This window comes from Anoplopoma fimbria, chromosome 20 (genome assembly GCF_027596085.1).
Source record: "Anoplopoma fimbria isolate UVic2021 breed Golden Eagle Sablefish chromosome 20, Afim_UVic_2022, whole genome shotgun sequence".
Taxonomy (NCBI): Eukaryota; Metazoa; Chordata; class Actinopteri; order Perciformes; family Anoplopomatidae; genus Anoplopoma; species Anoplopoma fimbria.
The window spans coordinates 5165917-5189215 of record NC_072468.1 but is presented as its reverse complement, the minus strand read 5'-3'; the positions used below and the strand labels follow the sequence as shown (position 1 = coordinate 5189215).

The 23299-nt window shown below is 40.6% G+C and overlaps 1 protein-coding gene across 3 annotated transcripts in view; it reads right to left on the bottom strand.

Moving 5' to 3' along the window:
* Positions 1-23299, bottom strand: part of grb10b (growth factor receptor-bound protein 10b) — a 62885-nt gene that overhangs the window by 7676 nt on the left and 31910 nt on the right. For 2 of the 3 annotated variants that reach the window (XM_054621099.1, XM_054621098.1), the window contains exons 6-9: positions 7825-7981; positions 2389-2504; positions 1785-1859; positions 22-159 (exon numbers count right to left, since the gene is read on the bottom strand). In XM_054621099.1, coding sequence (XP_054477074.1) covers positions 22-159; positions 1785-1859; positions 2389-2504; positions 7825-7981 — 486 coding nt within the window. Of the gene's footprint in view, positions 1-21; positions 160-1784; positions 1860-2388; positions 2505-7824; positions 7982-9536; positions 9599-23299 lie in introns of those variants that run through there. The other variant, XM_054621100.1, reaches the window with a different exon arrangement.

Here is a 23299-nt window from a genome sequence, read left to right as displayed (position 1 = left end):
AAAATATTAAGTTGCTGTCACCTTTGAGGTTCCTTTTGTAGAGCAGTAGAGTCCTGAGCGCCGCAGGAACATGTAAACTTTCTTCCATGACTTTCTACCCACCTCCTTCACATACAGATACCCCTGGATCTCTGGACAGCTACTGGTTGCTAGGAAGTTCTGAGGGAAAGACATTAAGCAAGGGATGAGCACAGAGTTTGGATGTATTCACTCTATGATGTCCTCCATTAAGGGCCCTCTGCCTCTGTTGGATCACATCTGAAGCCTGTAGCGGACATCTATAGAGGCATCACAGACGGGGGGCAATTTCTATTTGTCAATAAACACAGTATCATCTGGTTTTCTTTAATCAGTGAAAGCCTAACAGCTGATGGTTGAGAGGGGCGGCAGCTTGAATTCTTACGCGCCACGGTGGCGACCACAATCAAGCAATACATTGTACTATTGTCTGAAAAATCAAAACGCTGTAGAGCATTGTCGAGGGCCGAAGAAGACTGACAGGATCTTTACATCGTCATGTGTATATCAATACACAAACATTAATATTTACAATATAAACATAAGTTATCGATGTTTAAAGCCTGTCCTGTAATGTATTTCTCAAAACATTTGTAAATTTAAAATACAAAAAGGAGTGTGTTGTGTTATGCAATGTGCCTGCCAAGACAAATACAGTAATAACTACATACAGTACACTCCTATTGGAAAACCCTTAAAGCCGAACATGTCTTGCGGGTGTCTGAAATATTTAGAATTTGCGGTTTACATGTTTCACAAAAATATCACACCATGAAGTGGCAGGTTAAGTTATTAGAGCCGATCTGGAATCTGTGGCTTGCGGCTTGAAGGGAAACTGTTCCAGAGGACTCTTCAATATCTAAAGCACATGTTTCCAAGTGGGCCTCATGCATGAGCATTTTCCAACATTTGGGGATCGCACACTCACACGCGACGTTCATTCAAAGAGCTTTCTTTTTGAGGCGCTACACCTTGCTGCTTTGCGTTGACGTGTTCTTCTTGCACAAATGGCAAATATTGCAAACGCCTGGACGAGCTCGAGTCAGAAAGCAGCTTGGTTTGGACGGGACTCTTGGTGAGTGAAAAGAAGTCAAACACTTGGGATTCCTTACGCAACCCGTTCTTTTATTGACTCCTCTAGCATAACGTCTACATGATCGGCAGGGGAGTTAAAAGCTTTCTGTGAGTGGCAAGGATGAAGGGATGGATTCCACTTGTGGTTCTGCCTCTGACAGCTCCATTACTTGATACAGGAGAGAGCCAGACTGCATGTAAACCCTCCATCCATTAAGACCAAAGCTCTTCAAAATCCCAAGAATCTTTTTGTCTGGTCTCCTCACAGACTTTTTCTTTTCTCCATATCTTTTGTGAAAGCAGTGTATGGCATCCGTGAGTGGTTGGTGAAGCAGATAAGTAGCATGACACAAGGGTGTGAATTTGTGCTGTGCAAACATACGGTAGGTTTGCGAGGAACTGTATGTTCTATTTCTGACTGCTTAATTCCATCCATCATAAGACGGGGGCCTGTGGTTCATGTGCCGAGACAGTCATGTGTCAACAGGGGATCAACGGTAGTTATTACTGCAGGCTCTGATGAGACACTCTGTCTGAGGGTCAGAGGTGAGGTATGTTACCTTTATTGTACAGTATGTAGTGGCTGCTGACTCTGAGCTGGTTGCGTGTCAGGAAAAGAAGACAGAGTGAGAGACAGACGGAGAAAGAGAGAGACAGACAGAAACGTGTTCGAGTGTGTGCGCTGCATTTACCTGGAGGAGCTGAGATGGTGGAATCGTACGATTGGTTTCTTGGCACCATGCGACCATTTGCTCCGGGAAAAATGTCTTGTGAAAGAAGAAGAAGAAGAAGAAGAAGAAGAAGAAGGTGGAGGGGGACGGAGGCAGACAGACAGAGATAACATCAGCCACTGGGACAATAATTACAGGGTCGGAATATGTGACAGAAAAGGGAACGTCACCCAAGTCTCATTAGTCAGCTGGCAAAATAATTCACAAGAATAGGAAGCGTGGAGACACTTTGCCAAAGAACATGTCTTTCATTTCATCTCTGAGGCAAGTAGCCACTCATAAGAACAAATTAGACCAGTGAACTCTTTACTTGAAAATCTCTTTTCATTTGACTGAATTCTTCTTAATATTAGATACCAAGTGATGTAATACTGCTATCCTTTTAGTGGCCATATCTTTAACCGTTTTAAATCATCTAAAAATGCAAAAACTAAATCCATGAGGAGCTGTTGCCGCAGGTGTGTTTTTCCTCACAGGCTATTAGCTGTACAGTAACATATTTTTTAATAAGAGGACGTCAGGAGTGACACAGCGTGTTAAGAAATGTTGGATAAAAAGTGATTACCTGGGGGTTTCTGAAGAATTCATATTTGGCATAGTTCTTCCTGAAGAGGAATCTACTGTCGCTGTTCATAGAGGCCTGGACCTGAACCACCAGCTCATGGTCTTCTAGACAGCGCTCTGATGGGAGACAGGCAGAGAGAGCAATGACAACAGTCAATGAGGTTAGTATTTGTTAGTCAATTTTGTTTTTACTATCTTCTTACAGCTACACTACTATTAACTTATATTAGTTATAAAACTTAGATTATATAATATGTTCTATTAAAAGGAGTGAATGGCTATATGTGTGATTTATTACCATCTGAACATAATGTAGTCATTAAATGATATTATTCTCAGTATGTCAAACAAGTACCAAGGAAATATCTTATGACCTGGAAGACCTTATATCCAAAAATGAAACTGAAAGAAAAATAAACTTTAATAAACACAAAGAAAATAATTTTCTAAAACAATAAAAACATGCCAGTGGTGTGACATTATCCCACCTGTTACCAATAAAACTGAAACTGCATTGTTTTCTTGTTAACAAGCTGACCAATTAAACATGTCAAGTCAGATGTTTGTTCCAAGTGTAGCTCCCTTTCTTATTAAGCGGAAAGCACTTATCTTCTTTTGCTAATAACATCTTGGGCACAGTTTCACACATTTGCACATAAACTTCAACTACACATCCACACAGGTTGACGGGATTTATATATGGCAATTGTGACCAAATGCTTAGTTTTACCATAAATACTTTTGGCAATACATTTAAATAAGTGGCGAATGGTAGTAAATGGGTTTATTTTTAACCTCAATTCAGTGGTCCAATAGGATGTTTAGAAATGCAGACTCTTTGAAATGGCTTGTGCTCGTTAAAAAAGCTGTGACTGATGATCAGAACAAGGCCTTTCTCTTTCAATGAGACTATAAATTGCTGTGATTTTACTTAAAGTGTGTCCTTGTATGGATTTGGTCCGAGGTCCTGGGGATTTATATTCTGTGACTGCAATGCTGAAATCGGTCATGACTCTCTCAATTCCAACAGCCTTACAAGTTCCCTCTGTCATGTCTGCACAACTTCATCTCACATAATCATCATTAGCATGCGTCCCCTCGTTATACCTCTTACAATCTCTTTGACACTGTCACAGCTCTTTTTTTTTTTTCCGTTTCATCCTGTCGCCTGTCTGATGAGTCACTCATGTTGGTGACAGTGACTCACCCTGGCAACACTACTTCACTGTCCCAGAGCTATTAACCTCTTCAGGGTGACAAGCAGAGGTCAGCGTCACTAATCTCAAAGGGCCATTTCATCCCATTCAGCAGCGCACCAGCGAGTGGGCAGCGACGTACGGGAATAGGCTTCTCTATTCAAACACACTATTGTTCGGGTCTCTCTGAAATTTCTATTCCTGTCAACCACCCAACAACACACACACGCAAGAAGTATGACGGCACATGTGCGTGCTGCAGCAAGCACTTCATATATACTTGTAAATGTCTAAAATATTCTTTGAGATATTATATTAAGTAATAAGTAATTGGTTGAAAACTGTATTACTACATGTAGGCAACATTTAATTAAATGTATATTTTGACACTGAAATTATATTTATATGCTATGACAAGATACAAAATATCAGCAGTATTGGTTTTAAGTACAACTGTTGATCCGTGATCGTTACGGATCCCCCATCGCAGTACAGCAAGCATGTGAGCCGGATTAATTACACAGTTTAGCGTTAATCATCACAGTGTGATATAAAGTTAAACTGACAATTGTTATCCGCAAATATTCATTTAAATGTGCAATCAGGACATCGTTTATGCTTTTGTAGTGAACCGACCTCTGATAATGTTACATTTTAAAGAACCAATCCCTGTTTAAATTGACATGGGGAGAACAAAGGTTTTGTTAATTTACATTATGATGCGTTCAAGCTCTGTTGAGTGAAAATGAGTATATGGCAAAGGTAAATTAAACGTTTTATAATGGGTTCAAATGTTATCTCATAAAATGTAGTGTTGGTGAAAAAGTTGAATAAATACAGTTGTTTGAAGGAGATGTTTTCAAAAGAACATAAATAGATATTAAAGATGAATTATGGGCTGTTTAACTACCTAAAATAGCTCTAAACAGTTTATAATATATAATTAAAACTACAAATTTTAAAATTATTTTCAGAATTTTGTGTTTTATGAGGGAAAAAAACACTATTAGATGTCTATAACAAACTTAAAGGATACATTTTAGAATTTTTGATGGTTTACATTGACTTCCGAGCGGTTTAAATGATTTTTGGGACGGTTGCAATAGTCTGGAACCTTGTAGACCAGCTGCTATAGTCAAACAAATATATGGAGCAGCAATTACGTTATTAGTATCAGTGGCAAAAAAAGTTTTCAGGGATCTCTAAAAGTTATATTAGCTTCCTTTTTTCCTTTTGTGCTGATCCAATCTGTGACTCTGATCCGTGATGATTCAAATGACTAACTACATGTACCAACTCATTCTGGTTCTCAGGTGGCTTCGTCAACATACACTATAAACACAACTAGAAAAGACATTGGTAATTGAAAAAAAAATATTTAAACTTTAATTACACCATCTTTTTATCAGCAATAGTGTCGAATTGTGAAGAAACATCCTTTTTTGGAAAGTATTAATTTATATTTCATTATTTTGTTATATCCACATGTGCACACATCTCCAAACAAACATGCGCGGACACAGTCAGTCAGAAGGTTACTGGTTCTGTAGTGGAAAATGCATTACCCTTCAATTTGAACATCAGCACGCTGCTGAATCATCACATCTCATTTTCTGAAACTCCCAAACATAAAATTCGATAAGCAGTTATTCCAGACCTGAAAAGAATACGGTTGCAGTACAGGTGCGCCAGAATAGACTATAATAGAATAGAGTTAATCCGAGCCATAAATTATGTAATTTACAACAAGCCAACCTAACTGCATTTGGCAGCATTGTGTTGGCAGCATGATGAGAAATGTAATCAGATCATGATGGATGCTGAGATATTAAGTTAGAGCGTTGGGACCTGTACTTTACATAATGCCATATATTTTCGAAAAGTTTCCTCACGTGACATCAAAACAGCCAAAAATATATTGACACAAGTTGTCAGTTGTAACAGCAGAATTGAAGGGTTTTTACATCTGTTTTTCACCAGGTCTCTTCCTACAGTATGTTTCACTACCAGGCACACTGCTCTATATAAAACTACACCCCCTCTTCTCCCACATCTGTTAAACTGTACAGACATGAGCGCAGAGCACAGGCTCAACTTGTCTTTCATAAGTGCTTTATAATCGCCCTCTCCTCAGGGGGAGGTTGAGTTTTCTAACGTTCAGCTGACCACAGCTTTCCAAACTTACTGTTATACTGCCAAGTCTAACACAAAATCACCCCCGACAGAAATGCAAAGCTCTCTTCCTTCTATATGCAGCAACAACTTTTAAAAATCCTTAAACAACCCCTGGAATAGAGCATCTCTTTCAAATACTGTTTTCCACTTTTTAGACTTTCAAGAATATCAAAACAGTGAATGTGCTGGTTTTTGTAGTTTTTAGCAAATGGGAGCTATAAAGTGCCGAAATCAGTGAGCTTTACTACTATTCCTTCCCTTTACTTTATCAAATACCTAAAGCTATGTTTGCTCCTACATCTATGAATAATTTAGTTTATTACATGCTACATATATAACGCTAACGACTAGAAAACTAAAATGCAACATTTAAATCTGTTATATCAAATTAAAATTTCTACATAGGAAACTATTACTCATTTCTGAGTAGGTTGCCCCATCATCATTTTGACCTTTTTACACTACATTAGTCCTGAGGTGTTTGCCTGATGCAGTGAGGGATTCTACTTTCGGGAAAGGGGTATCAGTGGTATCGCTGCTCCAGGTCTAAATAACCTTTACCATGAAACATAGCCTTTTAAACTCTTCATCAATCATCTCCATCACCTCTCTGTTGTGTCATTTATAGTACTGGATCGATAACATCATACTGTTTCTGACACTGAGAGCAGCACAAGTCGGCAAAGGTTTTGTCACAGTGTTCATTAGTTACATCTCTACATCTCCTAATCAATAACCTTAAATTGTCACTTTCTCTTTCTTAAGCTTCTCTCATCTGCTGGCTTCCACTCAATTCCACAATTCATTCCCAATTTAAGAGTCTGAAAAAGAACTGATTCCGAGCAGCAGTCTTGTGACCTTAAATGAGCCTGCCAGATTAAACATATCAGTGAAGGATGTAAAATACATCTCTGTTGCTTTCACTATCCTATCCTCTGTATAAACCCTAAACTTTTTCTCATAACCACCAACACCAAATGAAATAACTCTGTAATGTTCAAACAAGTCTCAAGGTGTAGGCTTCAGGGCTGTAACATTTATCAATTGCCGTGTTTTTTTAAATTTATGAGTGGGGACCAAAAGAGAGTTATGCCGGTTCCCCAAGAGGTCCTAAAGTATTGGTAAGATTTAATAAGGGGCTCTTGGAAAGACTGTCTCCACTTACAGTAATCCTGCTGTTTACTTGCATGCAATAACTTTCGGAAGCCCTAAGCTTAAATATACATATTGCTATACGTGCTATACACTGAAGCTGGAATTTCTATAAGCCCTATATGACTCCTTTAACTGAGAAGTTGATAAATATGATAATGATTGAACTTATCTCAACATACCCGTTATCAGCATCAGATTTTAATGTGACAAAGTTTAGGAATATTCATCAGTTTACACTCTTACTCTTTCTGCAGAAACTGTTTAATCTGTACTACAAATACAGTGGACATACAACTCAGGCATCTTGGAAGTGCTTTTCTTTTATCATAAATTTCAATTGTGGCTGCATTTCTAAATGAGAATATCCTTGGCCTGTCAGTGCTAAAGTAACTCTTAGCTCATTTGCAATGCATTGTCTATTTCCATCACTTTCTGTTCGCACACAAGCGGATCAATACGTTCAACCAACATAGTTTTTTAATGACAAGCAGCTCAAAGTGTGTGCTCCATGTCTGTCTCAGTTTTTCACGAGAACACATCTCCCTGTCTTGTACACTCCTACAGCAACCTTCTACACAGCGACTGTGTTGTATTTTATCAGATCACTGTACATTATGGCTCTGTGCACGCATATGCTGTATAGTATGTGAATGCACTCATCCTTGAATACATGCCTGCGTGAGAATATGCGCCTCATCTGTCTGTCTGCCCGAGGATGCGGGCATGCATGCATATGTGTCAATACACCTGTGTATGCCAGTGATTGTATCGTATGTCTCAGCCCACCCAAAAATCCCTGAGGGTCTGTGTAGGTATGCGAGTATTTGTGAGTGCGTCAAGTGTGTCCGTGTGTGTGTGTTTTGGTGTATTTGTGAACAGTGTTTTGGCCCCTTCAGGACTCTGCCTCTTACCTAGCCCTAGCAGCGGGTGGTGTTCAACAAGTGCCCAACTGTTGTCGTCCACACAATGGCTTTTATAAACCAGGAGCTGGCACAGGTCCCTGGCTGTCATATCGGCTGGGATTTCCACCACTTTACCCATGCCGTCTTCACTGAAGATCTTCACAATCTATGAAAAGAAAATATATTGGAAATCACTTATAACAAACAGAGATCATTTCTATTCAGTGAAGAGTTTCAATAAAAGGAGGACAAAAGGCTTTCAAACCAGTTATATGTATGTCTGTAATATGATAAAAAATAAGCAAATGATTGACCTTTCCAAAAGCGAAGGACAAATTAAGAAGAAGATGGCAGTTTAAATATACATTTCCATGATAATCCCTCAGGGAATACTTAGTTGTGATAAAGTCATTAAACACAAACCATTTTTGAAAACTCAGCCTAATAGGTGGGTGAAGCCAGCAATTTTCTTCAAACACTGGCATAGTATTTATCATATAGCGCCCCATACACTATAACATACACAGGCCTGTAATTATAGCACACAATAGCAAAGAACAGACATTCAAAACTATGTAGCAATTGTGGTTTAAGAAATCACAGACAAGCATTTCTTATAGCAACTTGTTGATGTAATATAGAAGCAAATATACTGCAGTGTGTGTATAAAAAGTATCTGCTTTCAGGACTGCCTGCATGAAATGGATATATGCTGTACTGTAGCTTAAGAGGATGTAAGATGTGTTTCCAATCATAGCTTATCACAAAAATGTATGAACGTATCCAGGAATAAGGCATGACAATTGAATATGCTTCAAGCTCAACTTCACGGACACAAGTACATTTCTTTTCTTGATTTACTATGCTGTAATTGGACTAGAAATAAACCAATCTGTGGATAACACCCAATTTAATCTTACTCCATTACTAATACTGACTCAAACACATACTCAAACACATGTTGAGCCACTACCTCTCAGTCTAGTATAATGTTTACTCTGTATCACAACAGTGTATCAGTCTCTGTGTAGCTTAATCTCCACTCATATTGTTGTATACCCGTGTGTATACTGTGGTTAAGCTGTCCATGTTGGAGATCAACAAAAAAATCCAAGTAACATAACTGCCATTGCTATTATGTTAAATAGTCCTAAATCTACGTCTGCCCAGTCCACAGGTTGTCTTTCCGAAGGGAACCCTTGCAGTCACATGATACCCATCTAATGGCCCACAGAGAAAACTAGAGCAGCCTAACCTGCAGAAGAATCCAGCCTTGTTAGCCTACACAGGAATCCAGCCTACTAAGCCTACACATGTCATGTATGCACGCTTCCCACATTATATATTATGACAAAGAAATTCTGTTCTCTTCTTGAGCAAAGACGCAGCTAATAGTATCACAGTTTGTATAAATCAGGCCTGAGGCGCTCTCTATCCGTCCAAAATGTTCAAGATGAAAGGCAAGGGATCCTCTATCATTCAAAGCTGCTGACGTATTTGACTATTTTTTTTGTTAACTGCTCTGCTCACATCTCGAAAAAAGACAAATTGTCTCCAGCCTTTAAGGTATTTACATATTCCATGTATTCTCGCCACCCCCCCTGGTTAATCACAGCAGTACTTCAAAGAGAAACGGTCTGAACATGTAAAAAGAGAAGGAGGCTAAGAGAGGCAGAGACACACAAGGAGAGATAAGAGACGCAGAAAGAGAGCGGTCTTACCTCCACGGCCCGCAGTAGGCAGCAGTCCGGGGAACACGAAGGCATTTTTTGGTGTCAGCCCGGCTCCCCTCACACACACACACACACACACACACACACACACACACACACACTCTCTCACACACTCTCGCACAGTCACTGATACAGAAAACCTTGCTGTTATGTCGCCCTGCCTCCTCCAAAAAGAAAGGTTCAAATTTGAATGCCGACAGTTGACAGTTGCTACCTGTCACATAGCCTGCAGACTAGTCCTTCAGTCTATCTAGGCTGCTGGCTCTGTCTTTCCACAAAAAAAAACCTGTCTATGTGACCTAAAGCCGCTGTCTGTACAGCTCACAGGACAGAGACACAGAGACAGTCAGTGATCGGACGGCAGCAGGTACAGTACAGTGCTTCCAGTGCCGGTTGAGTCTGACAACTATCTTTCTTTCTCTTTCTCTCCCCTCCCTCCTCTCCCTCTCTCTCTCTCTCTCTCTTCCTCTCCCCCTCACAAAGGGTTACAGCCTCAGCCACAGGCTCCGAGGCACACTGAATCAAACCACACGCTCACCAACCAATCATAAGGCTGCAGCAGGCTGATGTAATCATTCCCACACAGACCCAGGCGCGCACACACACGCACGCACACGCACGCACACGCACACACACACACCCTCCCTATGAGGCATACACACTCCAGTAGACACACAGACGCACAGTCATGCACAGACGCAGCCAACTTTTTCAGACCTCTTGCGAGCTTTCTGCTTCAGTTTCTTTTCAGAGCTTGAAGTGCGAGGGTTCATTTGAGAAGGGTGTGGGGCACTGAGGAGGAGGTGGACCAGAAAGAGGAAGAAAGGATAAAGGAAGGAGTATTTAAAAAAAAAAAAAAAAAAAAGTTTGTTTTTGTTGCTTTTCTTGTCTCCAAAATGTTCAAAAGTTTTCAAGTGGGGGCTTGTTGGCTTGTACGATTTTCTCTTTTCATTTTTGCTTCTCTTTTCCTCTCCCTCCCGTCCTCCCTCCTTTCCTCCCTCCCTGTGGCTAAACTTTGAACTCCCCAGTCAGATCACTCTGGCTCTCACAGCAGCAACAAGACTCATTACAGAGCAAATGAAATGAAACAAACCTGGAGCAGCACTTGAGCACTCCGACCTACTCCTCCTCCCCTGGTGGCTAGCTACGTGCCAGAATTCTTTCTCTCTAAAGAACAAAAAACTTCACACACCCACAACAGCCCCCCCCCCCCCCACCCCTCTTTTTAACTCTGATATTTAATATGCCATCAGACAGACAAAAGCCTTGACACACCCCGTCTGGGAGAGGTGCGATCAGCCTTACGTTGTCATTGAAGCAACTTCTACTTGATTTCAATATGTTTTTCTGAGGAAACGAGGTAGTGTGTTTGTACATGTGTGGGTGAGGTGTAATCCAGGAATGAGACACACAGTTCCACAGAAGGAAGGAGGAAATAGTGGTAAAAGTTTAGCGGGAAACTTTTGGGAGGGATGGAGGGAAGGAAAGGGGGAGTCTTTTTCGCTGGGGGAGGGGATAGAAAAAAGAGAGAAGTGTGTGGATGTGCATGTAAATGATTGCACATGCACACAGACACGTACGTGTGTGGGGGGGGAGACCGACAGATGAGAGAAGTTAAGGGGAAAAGAGTGGGAAGCAGAAGGAAGTGGCCCAGAGAGAGAGAGAGAGAGAGAGAGAGAGTCTGTCTGGTGACACACTGCAGCAGAATGCGTAGTATGAATGCTTCCTACTGTTAACTACATATCTAGCCTACACAGCTGTCTCTCCCACCCACCCACTCCCTCCTCGCACTACACTCATGCAGACCATGACACACCCTCGTCTACGTCAGAGTTAGTAATGCAGAGGGGAAAGCCCCAAGAAGGCCGCACAAATCACACATGCTGCAATACAGGTTTTAACATTACAGTGCTGTAATTATAGGAGTTGCTCAAGCCGTCCATTGACCTCAACCCTTTTGAAAAATAATCAAATTTGTAATTGTACGTTTTGACATAGTTTTGATATCTAAAAGAGGTTAATGTCATATTGTTTCTGACAAGGATTGTACCCAGGTAACCCTCACGTTGTCCACTGGTGCAAATAAGTCAACACACTTTGTGTGACCTGGCCTGACTTTGAAATGACGGGTTCAACAAGTGTTTCCATTCAACATAAGAACTACAGGATTATCCCAATACAGAGGTGGGGCCAGGTGTTTCTTTTTCCACAGCTAAGAGTCATGTCTTGTCAGTCAAGTTCCAAGCCCTAAAGGTTTGGCCAACTCATGAAAGAAGATGTGTGTTATTAACCAAATGTAATGCCATTTCATAAGGAATATAGTTGGTAGTATGTCAATATAAAAATTGTGCTGGTGCACAGGTGGCATAAGGGTTAAAGTGCCCACACAGCCCCCTGCAGAGGCTTATATCTAGTAGCAGTACTGGTTCTTTTTTGGTCGTGCATTTCACGGAACTGAACATTCAGTGTGGCAAAGTTTGCAGGTGGGAAGCTAGTGAGGGATCCTTATCTTGTTACTGGAAGAGCAACTCTTAGTCAGAATGAGTCAGAAAACAGGGGGAGGGCTCTGAGGATAGCATTAACCTTCAGTCACATTATGCCCTCTCAATACGCCCCACTGGAGCAGGGACACATGTTGTCAAAATGCATGGAGGACTGACCATTTAAGATTTGAAGGAGCTCAGAAATAATTTCAAAAAATTACAAATATTTAAACATGAAAAAATATATGGAAATCCCCACTGTCTGCCATGCCCAATCTCCAGTGAGAAATTTAGTAAGAAAACATAGTGGTTTTGCTTTAATGAGTATGAAACTGAAACCAAACTAAATGAAAACCAAACAAAAGTACTTGGTAAGGTTTAATCAACAAAACTAATGCTTATGCAACAAAAGTACTTTGTTCACCCGGGACACAAGCAGCAGTCTCCTGGGTGAAGCCCTGTGGGTTTTTTTGACCCATCCACCACCCCAACCTCCTCCTACTGAACTTCCATGTGACACTTCAAAAGCAAAAGTCATCCAAAACAATATATGTTTCTGTTGAAAGGTTTTTCACAATGCAGTTTTGTTATATATCGGAGCTGAATTTGTATGAGACAGGGCTGTAAAAATAGTAAGCAGCATCTGCAGGAGCAGCATGAATCATCAGAAAAGTATCTCCTTGACATTATAAAAAACACCTCATGGACGTCTTTAACTGTGACGGGTGATTTTAACAGTCAGGTAATACCGATCAGCTGAGAGTGTTACTAAATTGGGTGCGAGCTGATCCTTCATTAGCTGTGGCAATCTTATCTTTCAGTGTGGCAATACCATCAGACTGCCTCGTGAGTGGAAGGATTGAGAAAGCAGATAGAGATGACAGCTCAGTGACACGCTTCAAGTGACCTACTCTAATTATTGGTCTTCTTCCTTCCAAATAATAGGAGGCACTCAGGAAGTGACGTGTGTATGTAAAAAGCATGTTCAACGACAGTACGCAAACTTAGTATGTAGTGCTTAGTATGCAATTTCGAATGCAGCTTTTATCTTGTAATGCTTTTAACTGTGTCCTCATTTAAATGGAAGCGCAGAGAAGAGCGGGGCCTCTCAACCTCTCCGATGACTCCGTTCTGATAACTGCCCTGTGATGTAATCCTCCAGGGACAGACAGAGCTTCAGGGAACACACACACACCATCAGACACACAGGCTTCCAGATGCGTTCACGTACACACACACACACACACACACACGTCCTGAGATACACAGACACATGTGCTAAGGACATATTGTACATTTTGTATATTGAGTATCTGCACAGACAAGCACACACAGTCCAGACACACACAAAGACAAAGCTACAGGCACCAACAGTCAGAGAAAGTAAACTGCACTGTATGAGAACATGCTTTGGCAAACTGAAGTATGTACACAAGCATGTGTATGCATGCCTAGCAGCTCTCACGCACACACACATCCATCTCTCTGAGAGTTTGCTGCTGGTCTATAAATAGCTCCACTGTTATTGCGTACACATTACAAGCCATTACATCAGATAGGAGTTACTGTGGCAGATTACAATTCTTAAAGACCATTATCCATTAGGCATACAAGCCTGTGCACACATTAGAATCCCTTACATGTGGGCAACCTGGATGGCAGCTGAATAAAGGAGAGCAAAGTCATGTGTTGTTAAACAGCAAAGAATTTTTTTTGGGCAAAAAGACAGTGTCTTGTCATGCTAACTGTTCATATTTAAATCCAAGCCTGATGCCATCTCTTTCTGGATATCAAAGCAACAAGGAAATTCTTTCCGATTAACACACACAGGAACTTTCTTGCTCTGAGTCTTCAGGCTGTGTACAAATATGGCCTACCCTAACCTTAAACACATCCTTAAATGAACTTCAACCATCTCTGTTAGAATAAGCTTGTTTATTGCAGCATTAAAAATATTTAAAGCAAAAAAGGTTTACTCACTGTATTCTGACAGCTGATATAGTACACTCAAGAATAAATTAAATAATGATTTAAAGAGATGGGTATGATAATTGCAAATGGCAGTTTTTTAGGTTTATTCACAACAACCATATAACATGAAAATGAGCGGCCGCTGTGGAGAGACTTGATTGTATGGGCAGGAAGCAGGACAAATTATACAGTTTTTATGATAAAAACAGAGAAAATGGAGGGTATTAAAAGGTTGATAACTTTATATTTATATGTTTTCCATGCTGCACACAACTCGGAACACAAATTCCCAGTTGTGTGCAGCATGGAAAACATATATAAACTCAACAATTCTGCTTATAGATCCAATGCTGCATTGCCAGGACTTCGAGGTTTCATTGCACAAGTATCTACTTCTGTTTTTATAAAGAAACTCAAAAGATGCTGACTTTTAGCAGGTCATCAGTCTTGCCCAGACAAACCCCTCCACTGTGAACCTGTAGCTATATCTGCTCTCTCCGTGTCCTACAAAACCCCTATTGGTGTTGCCAAAAAAAGAACTATAGCCATTGATAAGCTGATTTGGCTCACACGACCCACCCAGCTTCATATTCCCATTAACAAGTACTCTCTATAAAGCCCCTCTGACTGTAATGTGGTACTGTGTGTGTGGTCTCGGCCGCCCCTGGAAACTAACCTCCGGATGATGAGATGGTGACACAGAAACCTGAATGGGCCTCGGACAATTGGCCGTCCCCGCTCAGCGCCTGCAGTAAGCTGTAGCGGGGCGGCACTAGCCAAGAAAACTCTGCTGATTCATGAGGGAGGGATGGTGAACTGTCCCTTGTCATCCAATTACTGGTCAAATTAAGACCCAAGACACAGAGGCCTATCTGGACTCAGCGAAGCAAAAGAAGGTAGAAAAGGGATTTAGTGGGCAGGGGACAGAGGGAGGGAGAAGTGAGAGAGGAAAGGAGGGATGGTATAGACAGAGATGTATGGAGAGTAACGTAGGAGGAAAAGACTCCCAGTGCATACTGACAATACAAAGTCATGTACAGTGGCAGACTGCCATCCCTTCCACTGTGCAGCCATGCTTCAAACTAAACATTGTATATTGGGTGGTTAGTTATCCACAGAGCCTGCTCTGTCTATACATAATGAAGTCTTAACACCTACTCAGGGTATTAAGACTCTTCAAGTTGAAGGGTGGAAGATTTTGCTGCTGAGCTGGGTCAAATTTAATTAGCATTGCGGGTCATTTACCACAAATTGACGTCAGACTTTTGGACATGCCATACAAAATATTTGATGTACCCATACAGGGGATTTATCACGACTGAAAGTGTTGGTGAGGTGAAATGTCTACTTCCGTTTAATTAGTAGCTACAGTGCAAACTGTGCTTTATGTTGAAAAAAATATTTTGCGCTCAACCAAAGTTAATAAAATCTTGGATGTGTGTAACAAACGTTAAAGTCTATTAAGTACCAAAAGAGACAGCACACCCCAATCTATCAGAAAACTCCTTCAGTTTTACTCAAAAGTCAATGCTCCAGCACTTTTGATGACCTGAACTTATCAATTTAGTTTGTTCAGCACATAAGCAGTCATTTTTCAAGACGTTAAAGTGGAAACATCCCTACACAGCTACACAGATGTTTCATTTGAATTCCATATTATCACCAGTTGGTTGAAAGGTAAAACATACCTATGTTTACCTAAACTAGATTTGCTAAATAGACATACACCGTGTATGGTAACACACTTCCTAAAGGTCATCTAGACAGGGTTATGATGATTCAAAAACAATCCCTCCACTATTTACTGTGACTACCTGAGAAACACTCCGCATGGAGCCAAATATTTTACCAACGGGAGTAAAAGTTGGGGCGGATGCTTAATTGTGTAACAGGGCCGACTGCCAGCAAACCCCAGGCAGCAAATGTCCTTTCAGACCCCTGTTGATTTGGAGCCATTGTCCAATTACAGCAGGGGGGCAGAGGGATGGGGCAGGGGATTGTGATTGGGCTAACAAAGGGTGAAATCATTGGCATGATTTTGGCCATATACTGGAAATGGTCCACTGGTTGGATTGCAAGCAGTGGCATTGTTGGTGCCTGTGGTGACCTCAGGACAACTTTAGACTACCAAACTACATGAAAGATTGTTTTGCTCATAAATATATTTTACACTTTTGATTAAACGTTCAAACTGCAGCAGAACACTGTTCCCACAAGTAAAAAAGTTGTATTAATTCTGTGATTTAATTATCATAAAACTATAATAAAGTTATTATTAATAATATAAATAATAGAAGTGCAAAAAGTAAAAAGCACAGACATTCTCATGAAGGGAAAACAGCTACAGGTTCTTGTGTCCCATGGGTGTAAAAAGAGGACTACCAGCATCACAGGCAACTAATAACAATCATCTCCAATTCAGAGGATTCACAGTATGTGCCACAGTTCTGTACAAACTGTCCCTAATAAGGGGGGGTTTTCTCTGGAGATGCCAAAAACGCAATGCCACAGTTCTGTCTATCATTCTCTCTCTCTCATTCTCTCTCTACTGTCCGTCTTTGTCTCTAAATTCCTCTGAAAGGGGCTCTTGAGCATCAAACATGTTCTTAAATATCATAGAACGAAGGCCACAGCTACATTTGTATCATCTTATTTAACTCCTCCTTTTGTCTTCTCACTGTCTGTGTTTTTGTTAGACATTAAACAAAAGTGGCCTGCCCATCATCCTTAAGTATTAAACTATTCTATTAATACTACTAATTCTATTAGTACTGTCAGTACTTTCAAAAAGAATAAACATATTAACAGTTAGACAGTTAATAAACTGTTTGCTGTGGTACATGCCAGAGAAGCAATACATTTACAAAAAATAAATAACTTGAATGAAACTTATAAACATACCGGGATCAAACATTTGCTAAACACTCTGGTATGTTTATAAGTATATATATATGTATCTGCTTATTCCTCTTTCTTATCTCCCTCCTCTTCACAGCAGCAGTTTCAGAAATCTGAGCTGTCCTACTTTCCCTAAGACGGAGAGAGACAAAGAGAAGGAGAGAGAGAGAGAGAGAGAAAGAGACAGACAGACAGAGCGAGAAAGTGAGAGAGACAGACAGAGATAAAGAGAGAGACATACAGACAGACAGAAAGACAAAGAGACAGAAAAGAGAGAGAGAGAGAGAGATGCTGCTTCAATGACCTACATGAGTCCAACAGCTCTGTTCAGCTTTGGCCAGATGAAATGCCTACAGGCATCAACATATTGCTCTCTTTGTGGAACACATGGACAAACATAGGACATATGCGCATACACCTGTATTCTGGTACACATGCATACACAAAAAAAACACAAAAAGTTTGAAAGACTAATAAACCTTGTTTAATGAGTAAAATAGTTTTTGGATCAATGATTTTTTTGAATTGTCAGTAGTTTGAACAGGATGGATGGTTGCAAAAGCACTCACATTTGCTACTTTGACGATCTAAGATATAGAGACAGAGGAGAGAGCTAACACCATCAGGGATTCCCATTAGCTGCAGGAGTAATGGGATCTTGCCCTATTAGCTGAGTGAAAGTTGTGGCTTCTAATCTTACACTGCCTGCCTTCTGGGACTCGGAATGAGGGATGTACCATTAAAAGGTGCATCATTCCCACAGTCTGGGTGGTCCAGTCATGTTCCTATGGACAGACAGTATTTAGCATAATTCGATACAGAAACAAATTAAGTATAATCAATTATTAACCATTTTCTAATATTCAAGGCTTGTGGTTGGCTGCCATTAACTCTATGAACAATTCAAAATAGTCTGAATAGGATCTCCTCTTTAATATATCACTAATAGATGAACTTTTATGACATAATTTGAGGTTGAGGTAAAAAAGGGAGCTACTGTAAATTTATGTGGACTGCATCTGCTTGACAATATGCAGTTTGAAAACAGACGTGCATTTAAGTAACAATGTGTGCTGTTCAGAAACTCAGTGGCTGAGTTTTTTGCACAGCTTCACTACACTGAAATACCTTGTATGATGGTTTTTAGACATTTTTAGATATTCTTACAGCAACATGTTTGGCAGCTGAAACATTTTTTGGCTTTTTGTTTCTTTCTAGTGTACCAATGTTTTTTGTCTGAATGCTCCCTGGGTGCTTGTATTACTTAGCAGTGACAACATACTTGTGTTTTTTATGCCTAATCTCTACAGCTGGAATTTATTTTAGACTTTAAGTATATGCAATGCTATCTTTTCATTGGCTCAGGGCTGTCATGGGGTGTTCAAGATATGCAGTTTTCTGTAGGCAGAGAATGTAAGCTTCAGATGGCTTAGTGGTTGCAGTGACACTGACCTATTTTTACTGGAAGCGTGTAAATTAATTTAGCATGCAATGGGATGATTTTTAAACAAAACAGTTTGTGTCTATGCACAAGTTGGATCCTTCTCGTCCAAAAAACAAGTTCCTCTAGGACAGTCCTGACTTGAGTATTTGTGAATGTCTAGCTCATGGTGCATTATTTAAGCACTGCCCTTGGTAATATACCAATGCGCAAAGTAAATTTAACTTAATCACAATGGTCTTTGTGCACAAACTACAATATAGTGATCTGTTACCAAGTGGTTTTGTCCAGTTTCTTAAATTGTATTCATCTAAATTCTAAACTGAGCCATTACTCAGACTAATCTTGCCAGCCAGCCTACCTTAATATTCAACAACAGGCCAGTTGTATGTGTGTGCCTGTTGGTGCGTGAGTGTGGCAGTGGCAAGTCGAGGCATGTTTCCATTTAGCAGTGGGGGATAAATATGGCCCTGACACATGAGATGTTCCAGACTCCACCATAACCTGTCTGTCTCTTATCCAGGTAGCGTTTGTTCAACAGCAGCCAAATAATTTGTATTTCACAGGACCAAAATGTTACAAATCCACTCAGTCACTCAAAGCAATTTGCGTATACGTTGAAATGAAAGTGTCTGCTTGAAAGAAAGAGAAAGGGAGCAGGGACATTTATGCTGACAAAGGGTTACTGTACTGGCTGCATGCTCTCTTTACCTTTGCAACAAAGAGCATCAGATAACATGCAAGTGTGTGTGTGTGTGTGTGTGTGTGTGTGTGTGTGTGTGTGTGTGTGTGTGTGTGTGTGTGTGTGTGTGTGTGTGTGTGTCTTGGGCTCAGTGACTAGATGCAATGAATCAAGAATAATGAGGCCAGCAGGCAGGCATGCATCAAATATACACACATGGATACACGCACGCACAAGCTCAATAAAAGATCCAGTTTGAGCGCATTATTTATATTCACATCAGTTATAAATAATCACAAAGACATAAACAATCCGAGTGGCATAAACAGTGCAAACACCCCACACACACACACACAACACACACACACACACACACACACACACACACACACACACACACACACACACACACACACACACACACACACACACACACACACACACACACACACACACACACACACACACACATATATATATATAAACGTGGCTAGCTGGTGATTACGCAATACGAGTGTTTGTATGTGTGTGTCCCGTATTTCACTTTAAGACCCATTTAAAAGCAAGCTGGCTGCTGGAAGAGTGAGCCAGCAGATTTCTGGCACTGCGTCATCTTTGATCTCCGCACAGTGCGGCCTGCGGAACACATCAGTGCTCCAATGAGAAGCAGATCATAGACGCACACATAAACATACTGCCTAAAGCTCTCACAGATGCACACACATAAGTATCCCTGCTTGTAAAGACAAACATGCATACATTGGCGCACGCTTACACACGCACACAATGCACGATAGAAAAAAACTGAACCTCCTCCCAAACACATCCTTACTTCTAAATACACACACTCATGCACGCGCCCCACAGACGTTCCCACACATTGGGGCCAACAGTTTGGGCATCGACAGCATTCCATTCTGCTTTTCCTTTTACAGTGGAAAAATCTGCCCTTTGACCCAGAGTATTTCCAACATTGAGGAAGGAGGCAGCAGCTGAGGAATGCCATGCTTCTGCGCTAACAGAGTGAGAGGAGGGATGGATCGATGCCCATCATTTATATACACCGGTTGTTTCTACTTTAAATCCTTTTGCCTTCTGTTCAGCAACTTGAATGGCTGCTTCAAGTATTGATTGTGGAAAACAGTTTTGTTAAATTGGTAATCCATTGGTAGAAGCTAGAGTTAATACTTTACAGACATTACTAGGCAATATCCAAGTTGCCAGATAAACATCATAGGAGGATAATATGTCAGTGTTGTATTTACATCATGTTTGGGCCAAAACATCAATTACTGCAGGTACACATTTGCATTTTTTAAACCACAGTTCCTCACATTTTCCAACACAACACACAGAAGCATACATAGACTGGGAATATGTTGAAAAACTTTCCCTCATTCTGTATTCAAATTTTGTTACTTATTACTTTAGAGATTTCTTTCAGCTGCGGCGGACTATATGAGTGACTGTATGCAACATTCATATTCTGCAGCATGTGATTGGTCATTTTAATTATATTTTCAAGTCTAATCAGCTTCTGAGATGCAAAGAGAGACAGTATGCTGTCTCATTACTGCATCACACAATACTTGTTTATTCCCAGTGTGGGTAGTTGACTAAAAGCTGGTTGTGGTGTACTAATCGATTTACTACAGTAAAGAGACTGCTGCATGATTTCAACAATCTGATATGGACGCTGCCAACATCATGAACTCTTCATTTAAATTGTACTTTGGTAGAGTACACTGATACTGTGAGACTTTTTTGATAAGTAGGTGTCACAGCTTTGATGTCTGGCACAGTCAGGCAGAGAGAGAGGTGAGGAAAAGTGAGATGAGGGGTAAAAGTGATCTGTATCACCATCATTAGAGCAAATGATGCCTTCAATGATACTGTAGCTCAGGAGATTCCAAGAATCCAAACCAGATTACAAGTAGACAGAAAAGGATACTAAGGAAAACACAAGCAATCTCACCTGCAGAACATAATGAAAATACAGAGAGCAAACTTATTCGACACATTCATTGTACAACTAGAAAACGATGCTGGCACTGAACACCAACAGCTCATTTGCTAACATTATTAGTGCCAGCCCAACCTCCACTGCTTGTCTGGCACCATGTGCTATTTTAGGCTTCTTACTTCATCCTGTGTGAATAAGAATTCATCTAGTGAGCTAATTTTTCAGAGAACATGATGCACAGTAGTCGTTCCTTCCTGAGTTAACAGGAATCTTGGCTGAACGAAAAAAGTCCGGAGTAAAAGACAAAAGGATGACAGAGGAAGACGGAGAGATAAACACAGTCCCAAGACACACAGAAATAGACAGCCCAATAGAAAGATAATGAAACACAGACTGGAGAGGCAGAGACAGGGCGTGGGGATCTTGCCATACCATAGAGCCCAGTGAGCTACAGGACATCCAGTCCAAGTACAGTAAATCCAGCAAAATCTGGCAACCCAGTGATCAAATCAGTGTTCCCACACTAGAACGACTGGGGCAGCTATGGGAACACACTGTCCAAGTGAGTACATAACAGCACTCTCTATAGCAATACTGAGGACAGACTGTCAAGAACCTAGACTAAGAAAATGAATGGACATACATGCTAACTGCCCCGCATTCAAGGCTTCTTATAGGGTTTTCCATTGCACGACATGGATTACACAGGTTAAGCTCCAAGTATTTTTTTAAGTGTGGCACAGTTGTAATACCTGCTTTTTGCCCAGTCACTTCTACATGGAATGTTTGGAGTTTTAACATTCAATCAAGCCCATATTTTGTTTGTAGTAATCCTTAGCAAGCACAGGAAGTCAGTTGTTATAAGGATATGCGCCCATCTGTGCACACTTTCACACATAACCCACTGGACTGGTGCCAGTGCTCATAGATGGCAGCTTCCTAGTTCGATGTTCTTAATCATCCTGCAGCTCCCAACATTAACCAAATGTATTCTTTCTGTTCTGATTTGGCCTTTGAATGTTTCATTAATGCTTCACATCAGAACAACAGCTTTAAGGTTAAGTTTGGCACAAGCACACACACACCTGCAGTATGAATGTATGAATGTATAGCTATGAAAACAAGCTGCAGAGAGGCGGAATAAGAGTGGGAACATGGAGAAAGACTGGAGGGAGAGGAGAGTGGGGGAAAGTGAGGTAATTGGGAGTCACATGGCCATGTCAAACAGCTTGCCCAGTGATTTCTGACAGCCCTGCATGCCTACTGCACAGCGGCCAAGAAGTGAGGTAAGGAGGAAAAGAGGGACAGAAGTATGAGAATCTGTCAGAAATCGCCCGGAGGTCGGAAAATTCAGTAAACTAAACAGAGAAACTTCACACCAGCAGGCTGGCTGACTGGACTGAAGGTGTGGAGGGCAGGGAGAGGGTTAAATACAGATGGATTGACAACACGAGACAGATATGGTTAGAGGTCTTACCTGCCCACTATCACACTTGTCAAAAGACTCTGAACTACTCAAGAGAGTATTTGCAAGAACGCAGCGTTACCGCTGTTCCACATGCCTCCAGAGCTTGACCCCAAAAGAACATGTGTGTGATGAGACGGCTTCACGGCAGGTTTTTATTAAAAAAGAAATTCAACGGACAGGTGCTGAAATAAATATCTAACCAAAGTGAGACATACTTTCCATTGCCATCAACAATTGACAGAAACTGCCAATGCCGTAAAAAGTTTACAGAACACACAAAGACAGACTGCACAGCACTCACAGTAGTCTACACGAGTATGAGCACAGTATGGAAAAAACATACAAACAAAGAGAATTCAATTTTCCACAGCTTTCTCAGCAGTCCATGCAAAACAGTCCAGTAAAAACTTTTTTTTTACCTTTTAGGGCATGTTTAGATTTTAGTACATTCATGTCCGGCAATGTTTCAATACATGATGTAAAACTTGACTTTTACAGTCCATATTTATTCTTATTCCTTAATGTGCCTGGCCAAATTATAAATTATTGTATCTAAACTAAACTAAAAAATTGTTGTGTCACACAAAAAAACGTCTTACTATGAAATGAGAACTGCACATATAGGATACAATTTAACAATGAATTATGGGTTTACTTAAACAATTATTTTGAGCTCTCTTCTGTGTGACCAAAATAAACTGGAAACATTATATTTATAACATACTAGGCGAACTGTATATGAACAATTTTTGTGAGGTTTAAGTGTGCAGACATGTTTTGGTTTTGACACAAAAATCCTTTCATTCCTGCTCTTTAAATGTCTGGAAATGGGAAACAGGATTGCT